The following is a 20,628-nucleotide window of genomic DNA, read 5'->3' on the forward strand; positions in this document are numbered from 1 at the left end:
CGTCCCATTTAAGGTTGGAACTGATGGTGACCCCCAGATATTTTGCTGTTGTTCGTGACATGTTCTAATGAATGATTGTGTAATTGTGTAGTTAAATGTGATTGTTTTTTTTTATTATTTCTGGTGACTGAAATTACATTACACTTATCTGGCCGGTGGAATGCCATTTTCCACGTAGTTTCCCACGATGCCAGTTTGTCGAGATCTTTTTGTAATGTTGATGCATCGGAATTTGATTTTATTGCCAAAGAAACTATTGTGTCGTCTGCAAATAAACGTACTGTCAATGGAATCTTTTACCAACATCAGGAGTAAATACACAGACAGTCGACTCTTTCAGAGATCAGCTTACATGTGCTGTTCTCGCCACTATCATTTAAATAGCTTCATCTCCTGTACATAGTTTTAATCACTACATATGTTCTCTGCACCGTTTTGTATAGAATAGAATAGAATAGAATATATTTATTTCCCAAATTACAGGGCCCACAAAGGACATAATAGATACAATTCAGATTCACATAATTGGCCCAACAACAGCAATACTATGATAGAGGCATATAAGCATTGGTCGAAATCAAGCTAAAACCAAATATATATTGTGAATAAAAGAATAATTAAATTACATTATATATGTATTTATTCTCAAATTATTTACTTGACTTAGTCAGTGTCAGCTAGTGTTCATACCTGATCTCCTGAATTCAAAACAGCCCAGTTTTTCCATAAGAGTAATATATAACTAAGATTTTAGCTAGTTTTAAATAAATAGGCCACGTATGCACCAGTTATTAATCATTTTTATTCAGATGGAAAACTGGAAAACTTAAAGAAGAAGAGAGGAGCCGAGGTGCAGTATGCAATTTGGTCTAGATACAATGCCAAATTGATCGGAATTGGTTTCAGATACCGTATTGTTTCAGCAAGTATAGTACTTCCGGTTAAAATATGACTTCCTGTGAGGAAAAAATTGGTACGAAATTTTGAACAGATCTACTAAAATTCAAAGAAAACATTAGTGTCTTTTCGTTTTGTCTTAAAAATCAATTGCATTGTTATGGTGGTCAAGTGATTTCAATGACATACATTCCGTAAACCCTTTTACCTTTATTTCTCAAACGTTGTCTCAACTTTCATTTTCATTGCACCAGAACTTCAAACACATGTGAAAGTAAACCAAAAAAATTGTGGTAAATGGAAAATTATAAAACCAAGATAATATAATTATTTCAGTGAATTTCTTCCTGGATAAATTTTTATATCTCGTCATCTTAAAAACAGACAGACTGAATATGAAACGTCTTACAATCGCATAATTTCTAAAAATAACATGATACTGATAGCAAGATAACTCATATGTAAATGTGTATCATTTACAAGCACAAACCATTGGCAAAAAATACATCTCTCAATTCTTACGGAGTCAAACTCATAATCATGAAGAGCGTTTCAAAAGTAGTTTGCCTCCTACATGTATTGTCACTTTCAGACCCTCCCAAACATTTTCTCTATATTATTACATGTACTCGTGTAAGCGGTCACCTGTCTAGAGCAGTTAGCAGTCTGCTTACTTTCAAAGAAATTGTCATTTCACTTTTAACATAGCAATAGTCATTTGAATATTTTTAACTGCCAAAAATAATCATGATTTTGTCTGGGTGCAGATTTTCTTTCGGTGTTGGTTGCCTTTAGCTGTTTTATGCCGGTACCTCGAATGACCGAATTACACTTGTAATGACTGAAAAACACTTGAAATTTTAATATTAGCACATATTGGTGACTGTTTAAACATTGATTATTAAATAATAGTATATTATCGATGTATTTTGTAACTTATAAATAATTTACAGAAAGAAGATAGTTCGTAAAAAACTTTTTAAATTTAGCGTGTACATCCAATATGGTGACATCGGAAATCACATTGGCCGCCATGTTCGATTTACACACCGAATTTAAAATGATCTTTATGAACTTATCTGCTTTCTGTAAATCATTTTAAGTTATAAAATACATCGATAATATATTATTATTTAATAATCAATGTTTAAAAGTTACCAATATGTGCTAATATTAAATGTTAAAGTGTTATTCGGTCATTACAAGTGTTCCTCGGATAATAACAGTGTTAATCGGTCATTCGTGTTACCTGTTTTATGCTCTTTGGTCAATTTGTTGTCTCTTTGACACATTCCCCATTTCCATTCTCAATTTTATGTCAATATTGTAGTCAATCTTAGCAGCAAGTGATGTCAAAATTGTAATTAACCAACCAAGATGACTGCCATGGCTAAAAATAGAACATAGGGGTAAAATGTAGACTTTAGCTTATAACTCTGAAACCAAAGCATTAAGAGCAAATCTGAAAAAGGGATAAAATTGTTATCAAGTAAAGATCTATCTGCCCTGAAATTTTCAGATGAATTGGGCAACAGGTTGTTGGGTTGCTGCCCCCCAATTGGTAATTTTTTAAGAAATTTTGCCGTTTTTGGTTATTATCTTGAATACTTTTATAGATAGAGATAAACTGTAAACAGCAATAATGTTCAGCAAAGTAAGATCTACAAATACATGAAATAAGTCAACATGACCAAAATGTTGACCCCTTAGACGTAATGGCCCTTTAATGTAGTCACTTTTTAACAATTTTCATTAATTTGGTAAATTTTTGTAAATTTTTACAAAATATCTTCCTCTGTAACTACAGGGCCAAGTTTATTATAGATAGAGAAAATTGTAAGTAGCAAGAATGTTCAGTAAAGTAAGATCTACAAACACATCACCATCATCAAAACACAATTTTGTCATGAATCCATCTGTGTCCTTTGTTTAATTAAGGTAGCACAATACAAAGATTTTTATACCTCCAATTCCCCTCTTTTAAACTGCTGTAACTTTCTTTGTAATGTGGTATGTAAAAATGTATGCCTCTAGTTTTAATTTCAAAGATTGTGCACCAAAAATTGAATTTTGATTTATTCAGTTATATTTTCTAGTTTTAACAGAAATTCATATTAACACATACTTAAATGAGTTGTTACAAAATTGTGGTAGCATACATCTTTTTAAGTTTTTAGAGAACTTGTCATTTCACAAATAGTTCTATTTGAGTAATTCTCCCTCATAATACTGATTTTCTAGCGTAAAATTTTATTTTTTTGTATATGCATTACAGAATACATGTACACTATACTTGGAAGAGCACATACTCAGAAAAAGCAGTCTTAAAAAAATACTTGTATCCTTTTTCCATGTCTACCCTACTGAAAAGTACTAATTGTCAGAATTAAGATATATTTATATGTATGATATTACTATGGTAGCCATATAAAGTTTAGATCCGACAGTTCTTCTGTTTATAACAAAAACAACTGTCCACATACACATGATAAAAGACAATACATACAAGCTATAAAACTCTTCAAAATTTACATTTTATGGGGCAACTACGTTTGTAGAAAAAAAAAAGTTTATCATTGTTATTCAGGGAAAATTACCAGGATGCAACTAAAAAAGGAATGTTAATGTACATAATGGTATAAATGGTGGTGAGAGAATTTGTTTGGGACAATATTATATATATGCTATAAGCAATTAACTTTCCAATCAAAGGATTTTAACAGACAACTATGTAAAAATAAAATTTTAATAATTTTAGTGTAATCAGATAATTTAAAGAAAGATGTTTGGTTCAACCTCAGCATTCAGCACCACAGCAAGTACCAACACTAATGCAATGAAAGATGTGGAGGTATGGTTATACATGTACAAAGGCATCAAATGAAGTTACATAACACAACCACTTACTTATCATTCCATTGAATTATGTGCTGGAAAATAGTGGAAAAGAACATACTGTGTTTACACTTATTATGCTTATAATCACTTAAAGGTCTTACCAGAAACATAAAAAAAAACCTGAGGGAGTATAGTTGTACACAAATACAAAGTTGTTTGTATTCACAGGAATCATCAATGAAAGAATATAGTAGGGATGGATTTTGGAAACGCAAGTTTTTATGAAACCACAAAATTTGGTAACCTGGGAGTCACAATATGAAGCAAACTAGTGAAAAAAAGGCTTCATATTGTGTAGAACATTACAATATCAATACTCAGACAATCTGACAATGGAGACACTTCAAGACCTAACTTCCTAAGTTACATAAATGTATCATATGATATTGAACTTTGCCTAAAATGTTTATGTTATTATGGCATTTAACAATTTTCTTTGATTATCTTGTTGACAGGTTCAGAGTCCTCCAGATGACAGTGTGAGCTGTATCAAGTTCTCTCCAACATCAACAGGTACATCCAGTTTTCTCATTGCTGGGAGTTGGGATAATAATGTAAGTTTATTGATTCACATGATTCTATTGCAGGCTCTAAAGGATGGACATTATTGTACTTATACAGGTTACATATAATCGTATTATTGTGTACCGTACATAGATGCTTTGTCATACTCATAATCAAAGTTCCTTTGTCAACATGCTTCAGTCCTTTATTGTTCCCTGCACAGTGCATGACGGGGGACAAAGAAAGGCAAGGCTACTGTCTGTCTGTGCCTATGTCTGTTCTTATCAACACTCATGTGTTCTATTTATGCCAGATTTTATAAAATTTATATCATATGAGGTTTATTATCAGCAATGTCTAGGACGAGTTAAAAAATTAGTTACGATCAATTATTTTTAAAAAATTTATGCCCTTTTGAAACTTTAATTATTTTTGGAAAATTGAATTGTTAGCATTATCATGTGTACAATTCTTGTCAGAGTTATTTAAAACTTTAATCATAGGTTTACATCAGGGATATCTTTGGAAAGTTTCAAAATCAGTGTCATTCAAAAAAAAGTTAAAGAGTTATGTCCCTTGGAAATATTAACTATATGGAAAATTATGTACAATTCTTGCTAGATTTTAATGAAATTTATATTATAGGATTATCAATGAATTTGATTAGTTTCATTATTTTTTTAAAGAGTTACACCCCTTGTAAATATTGATAATTCTGAAAATTGCATTGTCAGCGCTCTCATAAATATAATTCTTGCTAGAATATCTTTAACAATTTTGATAATAAGTTCTAATCAAATATTTGTTTGAGTTTGCTCTATTCATATTGTTGTTTAATCTCAATTATGTAAACCCAATCCAGACCCTTTTTTATAACCTATATAATGTTCCACTCTAGAAAATTACAAGTGTGAGCCCTATTGATTAATTCAAAGTCCCATTTTATTTGCATTTAGTTTAGAAAATTTGTAAGTTTGCTATATTTATATTATGTGTGCTCTGTACATGTAGAACCCTTAATTACGTAATGTATCTTACATATAAAGCATCTTCTCATGATACTTCAGGTCAGATGTTGGGAAGTAACACAACAAGGACAGACCATACCTAAAGCTCAACAGACACATACAGGTCCAGTCCTAGACTGTGACTGGAGTGAGGTTAGTAGACAACTGATTTAAGACTCAGAGATTAAGGATTGTGTACTCCTTTTTTATATCAATGCTAAGCATTTGGTGATTGTGCAAAAAAGAGTCCACAGCCTTTCAAACTGCAAACTCAGATATGAAAATTCAGTACAGAGAACTTCTTCATGCAATGCTAAAATTGAGAATGGAAATGGGGAATGTGTCAAAGAGACATCAGCCCGACCAAAGAGCTGAAGCCAACCAATGCTAGCTATATATACAGCAATACTTTCATTTATATACATATTGATTTAAAACAAGTTCAAATATGGAGCTTTCAAGTACGGTACACCTGTAGTATGATTTTGTAAAAATAGTTAACAGCCTTTCAAACTGCAAACTCAAATATGAACATTTAGTACAGGGAACAACTTCATGCATTGCTAGCAATCAATTAGAATTTATTTTCTTGTAAGTTGTAAACACTTATGTTATATCTTTTACAGGATGGAACCAAAGTGTTTACTGCATCTGTTGATAAAACAGTCAAAATGTGGGACTTAAACAGTAACCAGGCTGTACAAGTAGCACAGGTAATTGATTTATATATATGTACCTATATGACAGTCATGTTATGGTTTATTATTGGTCACAAAAGTCACATATTAAATGCAGAGTGTAATATAAAACGTGTATGTACCAGTAAATTGCAAAGTACGCTTTATAATAGATTTATTGATCATAGTGAGGTACACATATTAAAAATTGTACTGTATGCCTTTTAGAAGAAACCGAAATTGGTGTGCAGTATATAATTAAGAAAATGTATGAAGTTTACCATTAAGACATATCCACCATAGTTCAAATAATGAAGATTAAAGGATATAGTTCATCATACAGCCCTCTACAGTGAGAAAATATCATATCTTATAGTCAGCTATAAATGGATCAGATATGAAAAATGGGAAACAATTCAAATGAGAAAACCAATGGCATAATTTATACAAAAGAATTTACTAAAAAACAAATATAACTGAATCAGTGGCGGGTTAAACATGTATGAGCATACAACACTCCCATATCCTGGGACAGTGGTGGACAGTCTTGCACACTTTGTCCACTTATTACTCAACATTATGTTGAGATTTTTCCTAATCAAAGGTCTTAAAGAAATATTAATTAACTCACTAGAACCAATTTATATATAGAGACTAAAATGCTAACATAATTTCATTTTGTCAGCATGATGCACCTATAAAGACAGTTCATTGGATAAAGGCACCAAATTATTCCTGTATAATGACTGGTGGATGGGACAAATTACTTAAAGTAAGATAATTAATATATGACAATTAGTGACAATACCATAACCACAGACAAATCTTGTTCAGAAACATGCTCTGAATACTTTGATACAAAATCTATTAAATATAGTTCTAATTAATGTAGTAAAAGGAATGAAAAATAAGGAATCTTATTTGATGTGGATTTTTTTATCTGATGTACACACTAGAGACAGATGTGTAAATATATATATTTATATGTCTGATGGTAATTAGTTAAAGTATCTCAAATGCTATTCATTTTTGGGATGATACATGTACAAACAGTTTTGAACATATTCTCTTGCATTGGGACAAATTTGTTATACCTCTTGCAAGTTGGAAATCTGTCTGTCCATGTGCTTTGTAAGCACCACTTGTAAGGAAAATATGCTTACAATCAAAGGCATGGAATACCAAAAAAAATACAAACATTAAAGCATAAATATATGAAGCATAATAACAGAGTGTTAAAACACAAACCAATAGTTGTCATCAATATAAGACCAAAAATGTGAAATTTTCTATTCATCATTTAAATATTAAAGCTCAGTGAAATCTTGTCTATGTATTAACTATAACATATTTTGTTTGTATAGTTTTGGGATACAAGATCACCTACGCCCATGGACACAATACAGTTACCAGAGAGATGTTACTGTGCGGATGTTGTAAGTTAAATGAATTATTTAAGAAATTATATTTGCAATGTACAGAAAGTAAGTATGTATGGTATCTTATCTAGATTATCAAGAATAAAATGAACACATCTACTATCTGTATTACCTTAAAAAATTCTGTCATGAAGTAGATTACATCAAATTATTTTTATGCTCTGATTTTCCAGTTTAATGTTATCACTTGATCAGCATGAATTCAGGAAGCTTATATATACCATTTTCCTTCAGTATAGCTGAATAGCTTTTATTTGTATATACAGTGTCTCGTAAGTCTTTATAGGCTGGGAATTGATCCTTTTTTTTTTGTGATGGTGTTTTGTAATTTTATTGTATATCAAAATGTGACACTTTAATAAACTATTATTTATCTTATCATGATAAATGTCAATGGTCTTCAATCCAAGACATATCCTTTTACTAAGAAAACCTAAAGTGTAACAAGTTCTGAAGTCAAGATTTTTATTGGTTCATAAAAGTTATTGTACATTTTTTTTCAAATTTGACTCAAAGGGGATGTAGTGAATACATCAATAAAATAGCAAACAAACAAAAAAACCTGAGATTTCATCCTCCCCAGGCCAAGGGTTTCGATCCACTCCCCTTCTCTCCCTTCTCTCCACCCTTGGCAGATTAAGATAGAATTTCAGAGACACAAGGTAATGATATTCATTAGTTGCAGTCGAAACTCGCTGCATCGAATCAAAAAGTGCCTATAACATGATCACGTGTAAATGTAGAAAAATTATGTAAACTATTGCCACATGCTTATTGTGCAACAAGTCTTTACATCCCTAAAGTGACAATTTGAATGTTTTTAATCAACTAATAGAAGTTCCTGTGTATGTTTCTTGCACAAATGCATGAATGTCAACGTATATTTTTGTTTCCTGCTTCACCAAGTGTGTAGAGTCTAGACGCTACCATGTTTTCACCACTAAATTGAAGAGTTCAAGTGCTACCATTGGTCAAGAATAATGTATTCGGAATGGGCGTGACTTTAATCTACCGATAGATGGCACAACATTGTTATGTTGGCTTAATCTGCCAAGGGTGGAGAGGAGGGGAGTAGATTGTAACCCTTGGCTAGCGAAGATGTCTTGATTTATTCAATACATAAAATTGAGAATGGAAATGGGGAATGTGCCAAAGAGACAACAACACCATAACCAAATTCTCCAAATGACTAAAACACATGTCCATTTATCAAGATAAAAAGGTTCACTGTGTCTTAGGTTGTCAAAATTCACATGTAACAATATTCATTTATAAGATATTAGCTGTTTAAACTGTCTACTAGAAAATTAAACTGCAGCTTGCTAAGTAGTTCCAGCTGACAATGTTAGATGTTTAGATTTAAGTTAATGCAAGTTTTTAGCTGTTGGATTTTATCTATTTAATAGCAAGTTTATTATAACTGTTTCAGCGTTATCCAATGGCTGTGGTAGGAACAGCTGGCAGAGAACTCATTATATACCAGCTAGAGAATAGACCACAAGAGTTCAGCAGAATAGAATCACCATTGAAATTTCAGGTCAGTAACTAAAAACTAATTTAGTGATCCAAAAAATCTATGAAGCCAATATCTTTAATTCTCAATTTACTCCAAATTTTGTATATAATAATATTTTATGTATTGTAAAATCTGCAGGATTTGTTTGACTCTGATTTCAACTGACTAAGACAGACAGTTTTCCAGCTTCTTCCACCACTAAAATCTGGCCGCTATAATTTAGCCAATTGTGCAAAGGGACATTCAACACCAACAATCAATCAAACAATCTTATATCATTCACACTACAAAAAAGATACAGAATTTAACTCTCATATGGAAAAAAAAAATTTCTAAAAAATAATAGATTTGACTATAATGACTTGAACAATTTATCAATACACACATTTGATTAGTTTTTGGTCTAAATTTTTTATGATTTGACACTTAATGCAATCAGCCCTAACATAATTCAGAACGACTTAAATACTTTCTATTTCAGCATAGATGTATCAGTATATTCCTTGACAAGAAGATCAACTCACCGACAGGTTTTGCATTAGGAAGTATTGAAGGGAGAGTAGCAATACACTATGTCAACCCAACCAATCCAAAGGATAACTTTACGTTCAAATGTCACAGATCAAATGGAGCCACCAATGGCATGCAGGATATATATGCTGTAGGTTCAAAATTATAACTTCGTACATCATAGATAAATGAAAATTTTCCTTTTAGGAATTAGGGGCCCAAAAGGGGCCCAAAACAAGATTTTTTTCTAGTTTCAGGACAATTAGTGTTCATAATGTATAACCAAGTATTTTGAATGCTCTGGAAATTGTACCACAATATTAAGTACCACAAGTAGAAGGTTGGAATTCATTTTAGGAGGTTATTGGGCCAAAAGTTTAGGATTAAAGGGTAAAAAAGGGGCCAAAAACAAGCATTTTTCTAGTTTCCAAACAATAACTTGTGTTTAAGAGGCTGTCCAAGTAAATATCAGACAAATCCTATGATATTGGTGGCACAACACATTTTTTTCCCACTGAATTTTTGGATCCAATGCAATGTTTATATCATACAAAGGATATAAATGTCAAAGATATTTTTGAATCATCAGTGGATGGCTCAGAAAATGATTTTAAAGTTCATTAACAATGCAACAAAATTTTGTACAAAATGAAGAGTTATATCCCCTTTTCAATGAATTTGCAGTGCTTTCTATGTATTTTTTTTCTCTTTATTTGTTGAAGTTAATAAAAAAACAAAATTTAACTTTAAGAAAGAATGAAATTGGGATATGAAATAGATGAAAAAAATTTGAAAACAAAATATGTCATGTGCCACCCACTGCCTGGTTTTTCCATGGACACCCCCTTAAATGTATGGATCTCTCTAAAATTGTACTACAAGGTTCCATACTACAAAGGAAAGACTGGGAATGATTTTTGGGGTGATTTCTCCAATGGTGAAGGGGAGGGTTTTTTTCAATTTTTTTTACGGGATTCATTTTTTTTTTCAAAATTTTTGAAAAGTTGCAAGAAGAAATCTTCAATTGCAAAGTATTGCGCATTGGATTTGTAAGATCTTTGACCACATTTATTTTGTGTCAGAAACCTATATTATGTCAAAAATTTGATCACAATCCAAATTCAGACAGTATCAAGCTTGAATATTATGTCCAAATTTGCCCCAACTGTTCAGGTTTCAACCTCTGTGGTCGTATCAGGCTATGCTCAGCGAAGCATTTTATTTTGATACTCTTACCTATTTGATGTTTTGATGAGATGTTTGATACAAAGATCACTTCATTTTGTATTTCATTTTGAATCACCAGTGTATGATTGTAACAAAAATATCAAACTGTAAGGAAAATTCAAAACGAAAATCCCTAATCAAATGGCAAAATCAAAAGCTCAAACCCATCAAATGAATGGATAACAACTGTCATGTTCCTGACTTGGAACAGGCATTTTCTAATGTAGAAAATAGTGAATTAAACCTAGTTTTATAGCTAGCTAAACCTCTCACTTGTATGACAGTCACATAAAATTTAATTGTGATGACAACAATGTGTGAAAAAACAAACAGACATGATAGGTAAAAATATCAAATATTCTTTCTTTTTTCTCTTAGTCTTTCGACAGCTAAATAAAAATATCTTATGATGTCCAGGGAAAGAAAACACTTTTTTCAGATTGATAGTAAAAACATCAAAATTACAATTAGTTTTTCCCACAACTCATCAGAGAAACTGATTAAATAGCTGGATCTTACATGATACTATATGCCACTACTTATGAAATTACAAATAGTTATAACCATTACTTTCTCAAACTTAAAAAAACCTGTAATGGTTAATTATTATATGTTGTAGCAACCAATATTGCCTTAAATACAATGGTGAGGTGGAAGAATCTAAGTATGATATGTATTCACATTTTAAACTTTTTTTATATCATTAATTTCATATAGGTTAATGACATATCATTCCACCCTATTCATGGTACCTTAGCAACTGTTGGCTCTGATTGTAAGTTCAGTTTCTGGGACAAAGATGCCAGAACTAAACTGAAGACATCAGAACTGTTTGATCAGCCAATAACAGCATGTAATTTCAACTCACAAGGAACTGTATTTGCATATGCAACTAGTTATGATTGGTCAAAGGTTTGTACAAATAAAACTTATTTATGTAAGAAAAATATTCTGTTCATATGTTTATTGTTCATTACTGTTTTATGAATTTAAAGTTCAACGAAATATTCTTATATGGGGAATCAATTAGTTAACGATGATGGAAGTATTCATTCATTTTGGAATATTTTGCCAGCCATTTTAATGAGGGGGGGCAAGGGGGGTCCCCATAACAGCAAAACAGTGAATTGATTTGGTGAAAAACAGATAACAAGGAATTGAAAAGGGATAATAACAGATAACAGTAAATGAAATATGAAAATAAATCTGCTCAGGACCAATCCAGTAGATGACTCATAGATTTTAGTATATATATAACTTGTGGTATGGACCTAGAAAATTGTAATTTGTGTAAACAAGACGTTTCGGCCTTAGAGGCAGTTCTGCCTTGGTTGATTTTTTTCCGTAACTTGTACAATAAGTTATAGTATGATTGTTGAATTTTTCTGAACGAAATTACTAGTTTCTGTTTTTGATATAGGGATATTTTTAATCTAGGGAATTTGAGGGATCAATTGTTAATGATTACGGTTTTTTTATTTAATTTTTGAAAATAGTGCAGCCAGTGACACTTTATTATAAATTTGATTTTTAGATTTTTTTTCTTCTGAAAAGCAATATATATACTTTACAAGTAATAAAAAACCCATTGATGCACAATATAGTATTTTTTTTATTTAATGACCTCATGATAAAACTTACTTATAAAATACAAAAATACCCAGATAAGTGGAGACAGGACATGTAACTGAAACACGCATGCCAGTTATGGTTTCTTCTGATAATAGAAATGGCCTCAAGTGACAATTCTGATAGTATAATAAAATTTGGACCTAGTGAAAATTTGGATGACACTAAGTGAAACACCAATCATGCATCTTATGTGAAATTATAGAATATGGAAAATTTGGGTACAGCATTGGAGAAGCTGTAGGATTTTAAAAAGGGTATTTGTTGAAAAATTAAACTGAAGACACATCTTTATTTGCATCAATGGTTTCAGAGCTTCAATTTTCGCCATGTGAAGCAGTTAAAAAGCTTTTAAAAATATGGTGGTCAGGGTTCTCTTTCATGTAAATGAAAAGAGAGGGAGTAGCATTTAATATAAATGCTAAAAGAAAAAGATGTTGTATAATTTCAAAAGCCATAATTCAAATCCATACCACTTAGTAATGTAAAACAATTCAAAGGAGAAAACTAACTGCCTAATTTATCCACAAAATAGTGAACGAGAAACTTAGTAACACAGTAACAAACTACAACCACTGAATCCAGGCTCATGACTTGGAGGTAGGCACATACAGAATGTGACTGCGTCAACGTTAGCATGCTAGTTGGTGTCCAATCCTCCCCTAATCAGGGACAGTGGTGTTATAGTACAACATAAAGATTATTATGTGGTCATTGAATAAAAAAAATCTATAGGGTGTACCAATGCTTTTTTATAACAAAATCCATACTATAAGTTATTGTACAAGTAATAAGTGAATTATAATTTGTACAAAATGCTACATGTTCACAGACAATGGAATTTATTACAAAGTATAATAATAATATATACTGGAATGGTCCTGGGTCCAATTGATTTTAATATGTTTATGTGATGTATGTTACTGAAATTCTTCTGCAAATACAGGGCCACCCGATATTACCAGTAGAAAGACCCCAATAGATATACATTGTAAGAAGATGCGGTAAGCGTGCCAATGAGACTAGTATCCATTCAAATCACAATTTTCAATTATCTTCAAATTCTACGGAAGATTGGCTGTCAAAATGCTAACATTCCAATTTTCAATAACAGTTAACAGCAAATACATTCTCACAATAACAGATAACAAAATAGATAATAGTCCTATAACAGCTAACAAAGAATAAGACAATAACAGCTAACAGTAAATATATTTTCAGAATAACAGATAACAAAGAATTAAAATGCCCCATAACAGCATAACAGTTAAACCCCTTGCCCCCCCCTTTTAATGTTATGCATGAAAATTTCAGGATTGTTACTTGCGTCTTAAATAGGACCACTTCACGTTTAAATTTGTCAACAGTTTGATCATGATCCTCTGATTTTGTGGCTTGAAATTCTGATCTGATATGCATTATTCACATGTTAAAAAAGTGACAGACTCTTAACAGAGCAGTCAAAACAATAAGTTAAGTTTTGACTAGGGATTTGCCAAAAAATATAATTTTATGATTTAGAAATTTACAGATGCCACATAATTTCTGTATGGGATGTTGTCACCTTTGCAATGGTATGACTTTGACTTCAGTTGACAGTATTGCCTTACTTACTGCATATGAGGTTTATAAGTCACCATGAAATATCAATTCATGCATGTTGGACATTTGTGGCTATTTCATCATCAATCATCACAATTTGAAATACATTCAGGGTGTCTTTAGCTAAGGGAACTGCATTAAATAAAATATTTTACATTGCAGTTTTTGTTTTTGCGTACTCACATTAACATTAAGCTATTCAATTTCAGGGCCATGAAGGATTTGATCCACAGAAGAAACCACACATTTTCTTACGATCCTGTTTTGATGAACTGAAACCTAGTATGAAGAAGTCATAAACATAACTGTTTATATCCAACAAAATCATTGGGTGTGGAAGTCAGAACTTTATGTTTAATACAAGACATGCCAGATTGAGTCATATTTGTTTCTTATACATGTATAATGACTTGTCAGTGATAAAATGTTGTATTGTTTGAGTGATTGTCTTTCAAGTCTTGTTTTTCATAAGAACTGTACTAAAGATAGAAAAAGTCATTCAAAGAGGTTTTTGGACTAAACATAGATAGTACAAGTATTTTGCTCTTGTTCATTTTTCTCATAGAATGAACTTAAGTGTATTTCCTGGAAATATCCCTACAAAATGTTTATCAATAATCATTAAAAGTTATAAAACTTCAATGCTTATTAACACCCAACACAGATGTAGTTCTAATTTTGTTTGGGTTGTGCCACTTTAAATGGTCTCGAGTAAAGTTCTTTTGCAAATGGAAAAATTGCTAAATTTGCGGTTTCAGCACTCTATTTCTAGTTTGCTTCAACTAAATGTTGTGAAACTTTTACACAATGCTTATTAACTCCAAGCACTGGTTAAGTTCAAATTCTGATTGCATCACTATAGCCATTCATAAGTTGTGTTCCTTTTTTAAATTGAAAAATTTAAATTGATAATAGATTTCTTTGGACATGATGCAGAATACCTTAACTAAAAAATTCTTATTGTGTTAATTTTGCATCATTGTCATTACATAGTTCATTTTAAACATAATATTGTTTTTGATAGACTCTCTTACAAAAATAATGATTTATAGCTTTACAAATCTACTAAACATGCATTTAGTCACTTCCATTAATTAATTTTAAGAATTTGTAAAAAAAAGTATTTGGTCAATCATTTTAAGATTTTTTCATGAATTGATGTTGAAAAATACAATAATAGCAAAATTTTACATTTGAATGAAAATGTATATTGTTGACAATATGATTGTTTTTTAAAAGAGATTATGTTGTCAAATTCATTTCTTTTCACTGATGTGTTTTTTATTGAAACAGCTTTGCTGATGATGCACTGATAAATAGCAATATAACATCTGTATCTTGAATAAATGGTTAAGTCCATATATTGTTGTATTGTTTTGTAGTTTTTTCCATTAAGGAGGCTCGAGTGTACCAAAAAATCAGCAAAAATTGAAACGTTTGTTTTTTTTATTACAAATTTTATATATTACACTATTAGTTGTTACTAAATGATATGGTACAAAAATCAAATCCCAAAAAAATTAATTCGTTTTGGCCCCAGATGAGTTTTAAAATGTTTATATCATTGAAAAAGCTCCAAATTGTCTGCCTTTGGTGAAAAAATGCCATTTTTTTGCATAAAAATTGAAATAACTTTTTTAACTCATCGATGACCTATATTTTTCATTATATTTTTCAAATGAACTGTACTTGAACTTATAGTATTGTAAAATTTAAGCATTTTCTGTAATTTAATTCTTTTTTTTTTTCTCAATTTTTCATTTTTTTTTCCAATAGTTCAAATAGAAAAAAAGTACCTTAACCGAAATGCATGCTTATGCAGATTGTGAGATTAAATGAACAGTGACCACATATTTTTACTTAATTTTTCTTTTTTAGTATAGGATAAAGTTTATTTATAGAAAAAAATAGAGAAATCCTATATTTAAAAAAAAAAGATTTTGACCCGTGAGTCCCCTTAAGTGGTTGTGATGCAAGTTAATGTTATCTGCTCTTTTGGTCCGGTTGTTGTCTCTTTGACAGATTCCCCATTTCCATTCTCAATTTTATGATTATTTATTCATTGTTTTGAATTACTCTCCAAGTTATTCTTTATATCTAGGTTCAGAATCTTGAATTTTGAGCAAAACTGTGATAAATCATAGAGAGATTGTATTATTTCAGTGTCTTGGATAATGAAGATAAATACAAATGTTGGAGTCCTTGTCCTAGATTTTTTGTTTTGGAAAAATGAAATCTTGCTTGGGTCCTATTTGGCTGTTAAAAGCACAGAAGTTTAAAGGGGCTCAAGTATTGTTAAAAATTACGAATTTTATATAAAAAAAACCCAACTTTTACTGCTTTTTAAAACTCTATAAGTTGGCGTGTCTTTGGTGTCCTTCCTTGTTTTTGATGAGGCAAGATCATAACAGTCGTATTGGATTGGTTTAGTATGACATCTATTTTACTGAACTAGTACACATTTTTATAAAGGGGACATCTGAGGCCCACCTCTGGGTGCTGAATTTCTCTCTGCATTGAAAACCCATTAGTGGCCTTCTACTGTTATCTTCTCTTTGGTCGGGTTGTTGACTCTTTGACATATTCCCCATTTCCATTCTCAATTTTATACTGGATATACGGTTTGAGACTTGGCTTCAATGACTCAATCAAATGATTTTGAGAGACAAGTTAACACAAAGACAATCTGGCTTGTCTACAAAAATACAACATATATCTTCCAACTAGACAGCTTGCACAATTATTTAACATAACTTAGTCTGCCTTATGATCATGTTAATGTAATTTTCAATTTGAGTACACACTCAAAATCGTAAAATGTGCTTCACCTGCTGTTAGCCATCTTGGATAACAAATAAGCTACAAAGAGACACTTGGTCAGCATCTCAAAACAAACATTCATACCATGTTTGGTTTAAATCCATTAAGGGGTTTTGTAGAGGAAGTCATTTGTATATATTTCCGAAAGGGGCCTTTATTAAACTAAGTCCCCTGTTGGTAGCCATCTTGATGGATGGATTAGCTACAAAGTAACAACACTTGGTCAGCACCTCTTTAAAAAAAATCGTGCAATGTTTAATTTTATTCCATTAAGTGGTTCTCTAAAAGAAAACATGTGTACTTATTTCCCATAGTATACTATGTTAAACTATGTCCTTGCTGGCGACCATCTTGATGATGGATTAGGTACAAAGAACAACACTTGACCTCATTAGAAACAATCGTGCCATGTTTGGTTTCACTCCATTCAGTGGTTCTCTAAAAGAAACCATTTGTATATATTTTCCATATGACCCTCTCTGGTGGGCATCTTGGATGATGAATCGGCAACTAAGTAACCACTTGGTCAGCACATCATATGGAACAAAAAGATGATTTCAGCTTTCCAATTGTGAACTTTCCATTTCTAAGTAGCAACATTCCAGCAGCACCTGCATACGGGGTATATATTTCCCAATTGATACGATATTCCCGTGCTTGTATTTCCTATCATGATTTTCTTGATAGAGGGTTGCTGTATATAAGGAAGCTATTAAACCAAGAGTTCCAAATGGTGAAGTTGAAATTATGCCGGATTTGTTATAACATGAGCAACTCGACGGGTGCCACATGTCGAGCAGAATCTGCTTACCCTTCCGGATCACATGAGATCACCCCTAGTTTTTGGTGGGGTTTGTGTTGCTTAGTCTTTAGTTTTCTATGTTGTATCATGTGTACTATTGTTTGTCTTTTTCATTTTTATACGCCCGTCAAAATTTTGACGGGACGTATTATGGTATACAAATGTCCGGTGTCCGTCCGTCCGTCCGTCTGTCTGTCTGTTTGTCCGTCTGTCTGTCCGGCGTAAACATGTCGCACCGTAACTTGAGAACGACTTATCCAAATTTCATGAAACTTAACATAGTTGTTTCTCATGATGGTCAAATGATCAGTATACTTTTTGGTGAAAATAAGATTAAAACTTTTTGAGTTACGGCACTTTGTTACTAAAACAGGGGTGTGTTTTTTTCACATGTCGCACCGTATCTCAAAAACGATTCTTGATTATGGCTTAAAACTTTAAACACTTCTTAGTTATATTAATCTTAAAATCTGTATACTTTTTGGTGATGATTCAAAATTTTATTTTTGAGTTATTGAGTATTTTGTAAAAAAGGGGGAGGGTTTTTTTACATGTCGCACCATATCTCAAAAACGATTTATGATTATTGTTTAAAACTTTACACATGTCTTTGTTATATTAATCTTAAGATCTGTATACTTTTTGGTGATGATTCAAAATCTCATTTTTGAGTTATTGAGTATTTTGTAAAAAAGGGGGAGGTTTTTTTACATGTCGCGCCGTATCTCATAAATAATTTATGATAATGGCTTAAAACTTTACACACTTCTTTGTTATATTAATCTAAAGATCTGTATACTTTTTGGTTTTGATTCAAAATTTTATTTTAGTGATATTTAGGTTTTTTTTAACAAAAAAAACAGGGTTGGGGGTTTCACATGTCCCGCCGTGTCTCAAAAACAATATATGGTTATTGCTTAAAACTTTCTAAGAAACTATTTATGATTATTGCATCAAACTTCCACACAAGACGTCGGGCGTATCATGCGCTCATGGCGCAGCTGTTTATTAGCCATGGCGTTGTCAGTTTATTTTCGATTTATGAGTTTGACTGTCCCTCTGGTATCTCTCGTCCCTCTTTCATGCCATGTATCGGTTCTTTTAAAGAAGATATTTGTATGCATTGTCCATAAGGTCCTTTGTTAAACAAAGTCCTTCTCTGGCGCTTATCTTGATCCTCTTAAAGAAGCATTTGTATGTATTTCCCATAGGGTCAAAACCTTCAGACCAGGTGAGCTAAAAAGGAAGATGTGGTATGACTCAATGAGACAACTCTTCACAAGTGGCCATATGACAAAGAAAATAACAACTATAGGTCACCGTATAGCCTTAGTTGACTTGTAAAATGTAACAAAAAAGTTAATTCAATACACAAGAAAAGATGGTGACGACAAAAGGGCGCTAAATATTTTATCAGGTTTGTTGTACCTTTGACATTTTAACAAATTTTATTATCCTACAAAGCAACTGATTTGTATTGCAAGAAGTAAAAGGACTGGGTATTCCTTAGTATAGTTACTGATAATGTAATAGTCCTACTAATTTGAAGAAGGTTTACAAAGGCAATGAAATATTAAAAGAATTTCTGAACATCAAATGCAAATATGAATTTGCGATATCCCCTTTTTAGCTCACCTGACCCAACATTATTGCCATCACTTTGCTCCATTTGTCGTCGTTTTGGTCGTTAACTTTTTCAAAGATCTTCTTTAAAACTAATGAACTAGTTTCAATCAATCGCCAATTGCGTTCACACACTCTTCTTTTTTAATTCGAATTGATTCGAATTGGATAATTCGAATTGTCCAATTCGCATTAGAAATACACTTATGCTAATACAAAGTAAAAGTTAACGTCGTTTGGACAGTTTAGCGAATTTGACGCGCATTGCAATTCGAATTAGAATTGACGTTAGAACGTCGAATAACGTGTGATCTCAGCATTATTAAATTATTAAAAAAACCCAAAGACACTAAGAAACCTCTGCAATTTTATAAGATGTATTAATAGCAAGCTCACTCCTTCTTAACAACCATGATTTATTCACCATACTTATAGTTATAGAAAGTATTCATTTATACAATTTTAACTTTTATATTTGAGTATAAGTATATTTATTCTTTTATATGTTTTCTCATCCGAAATTTTGAATTTTATGCATTTTTAATGCATTTTTATTTTTATGTATATTTTTTTTTAACTTCTCTGTAACCTTTGTACTTTCGTGGTTTTCTGAGAATAAACTATCTATCATTATTATTCATAATCGATCATAGAGTAAGGGCACGTCTTCGCAGTCTTGAAGCTCTTATTCAGGCTAGACACTGCCCTTTGGCAGCATTTTGAAGAACAAACCAAACTTTTTGACCAGTTACATAGAAACATTTTGAATATTTATGCGATTTACATGTATTATTACAAGATTAATCGTTTATATAAATATACAGTGTTATAGTTTTTGTTAGTCTTGTATGTTTTTAATTGTAAGTTCATATTTTTTTAAAACTAAATCCTTTAATTTCCGTGAAAACGGTTAGAGAGAAAATTTACTGTTTCAGTAGCACCATGTGCTGCCAGTTGTGATAGATAATGCAAAATGTTTCAATCATTTTACCTTAGATTTTATTTCATGGACATGTAGGTATGTGTTTTTACATCTTAAAAATTCACACAGAAGGTATACGCATATCAATAAATTGAACTCAGTGCCCAGTGCCAAGAACCTTTAAAGTACACTTGGACAGAGAGCTCAATCTAGTGAAACACTTTGTTATGCTGGTCACATGTAACTTGAAATATCACAGTCTGTTACCAAACTGCACAGAGATCCTGAAAACAATATGCAAGTTACTAATAATTCTATTAGAAGTAGAATTCAATGGAAGTAAATAATTTGTTTACTAAAATAAATGTAGAATATGTCGATTTGCCACAGATGCCCCTGCTTGTGAACAAAATATGAGTAAACTTCCACATATAGATGCAGGATTCACGTAGTTTTGACCGTTTTGTGACCATAACCATGGTGTATAAGTTTCAAAACATTTGGTTGCAGGAAACTTAAGTTAACGAACAGAATTCGAAACAACAGATTTAGCAT

At 31.6% G+C, this 20,628-nt stretch overlaps 1 protein-coding gene across 4 annotated transcripts; it reads left to right on the forward strand.

The window, feature by feature from the left end:
• Positions 1-809: 809 nt before the first annotated feature.
• Positions 810-15,265, forward strand: LOC139480865 (mRNA export factor-like). Of its 4 annotated transcripts, none has more exons than XM_071263793.1 (11): positions 810-973; positions 3,656-3,748; positions 4,251-4,349; positions 5,367-5,459; positions 5,933-6,019; positions 6,669-6,755; positions 7,348-7,419; positions 8,852-8,959; positions 9,420-9,599; positions 11,393-11,587; positions 14,116-15,265. In XM_071263793.1, exons 2-11 carry the CDS (start codon positions 3,680-3,682, stop codon positions 14,203-14,205), a joined length of 1,080 nt encoding a protein of 359 aa, XP_071119894.1. In that variant the 5' UTR covers positions 810-973; positions 3,656-3,679; the 3' UTR covers positions 14,206-15,265. The 4 variants fall into 4 exon arrangements, with proteins under 4 accessions (XP_071119894.1, XP_071119906.1, XP_071119913.1 ...); XM_071263805.1 differs by having other exon boundaries at positions 961-1,190; XM_071263812.1 differs by lacking the exon at positions 810-973 and adding an exon at positions 2,227-2,306.
• Positions 15,266-20,628: the final 5,363 nt, after the last annotated feature.

Source organism: Mytilus edulis, chromosome 1 (assembly GCF_963676685.1).
Source record: "Mytilus edulis chromosome 1, xbMytEdul2.2, whole genome shotgun sequence".
NCBI lineage: Eukaryota > Metazoa > Mollusca > Bivalvia > Mytilida > Mytilidae > Mytilus > Mytilus edulis.

Bases quoted from the DNA above. Each gene is read 5' to 3' on its own strand.
- LOC139480865 (XM_071263793.1), top strand. From the start codon at position 3,680: ATGTTTGGTTCAACCTCAGCATTCAGCACCACAGCAAGTACCAACACT. The intron at 5,460-5,932 runs GTTAGTAGACAA...TATCTTTTACAG, and splicing joins TAGACTGTGACTGGAGTGAG to GATGGAACCAAAGTGTTTAC. The intron at 6,020-6,668 runs GTAATTGATTTA...TCATTTTGTCAG, and splicing joins AGGCTGTACAAGTAGCACAG to CATGATGCACCTATAAAGAC.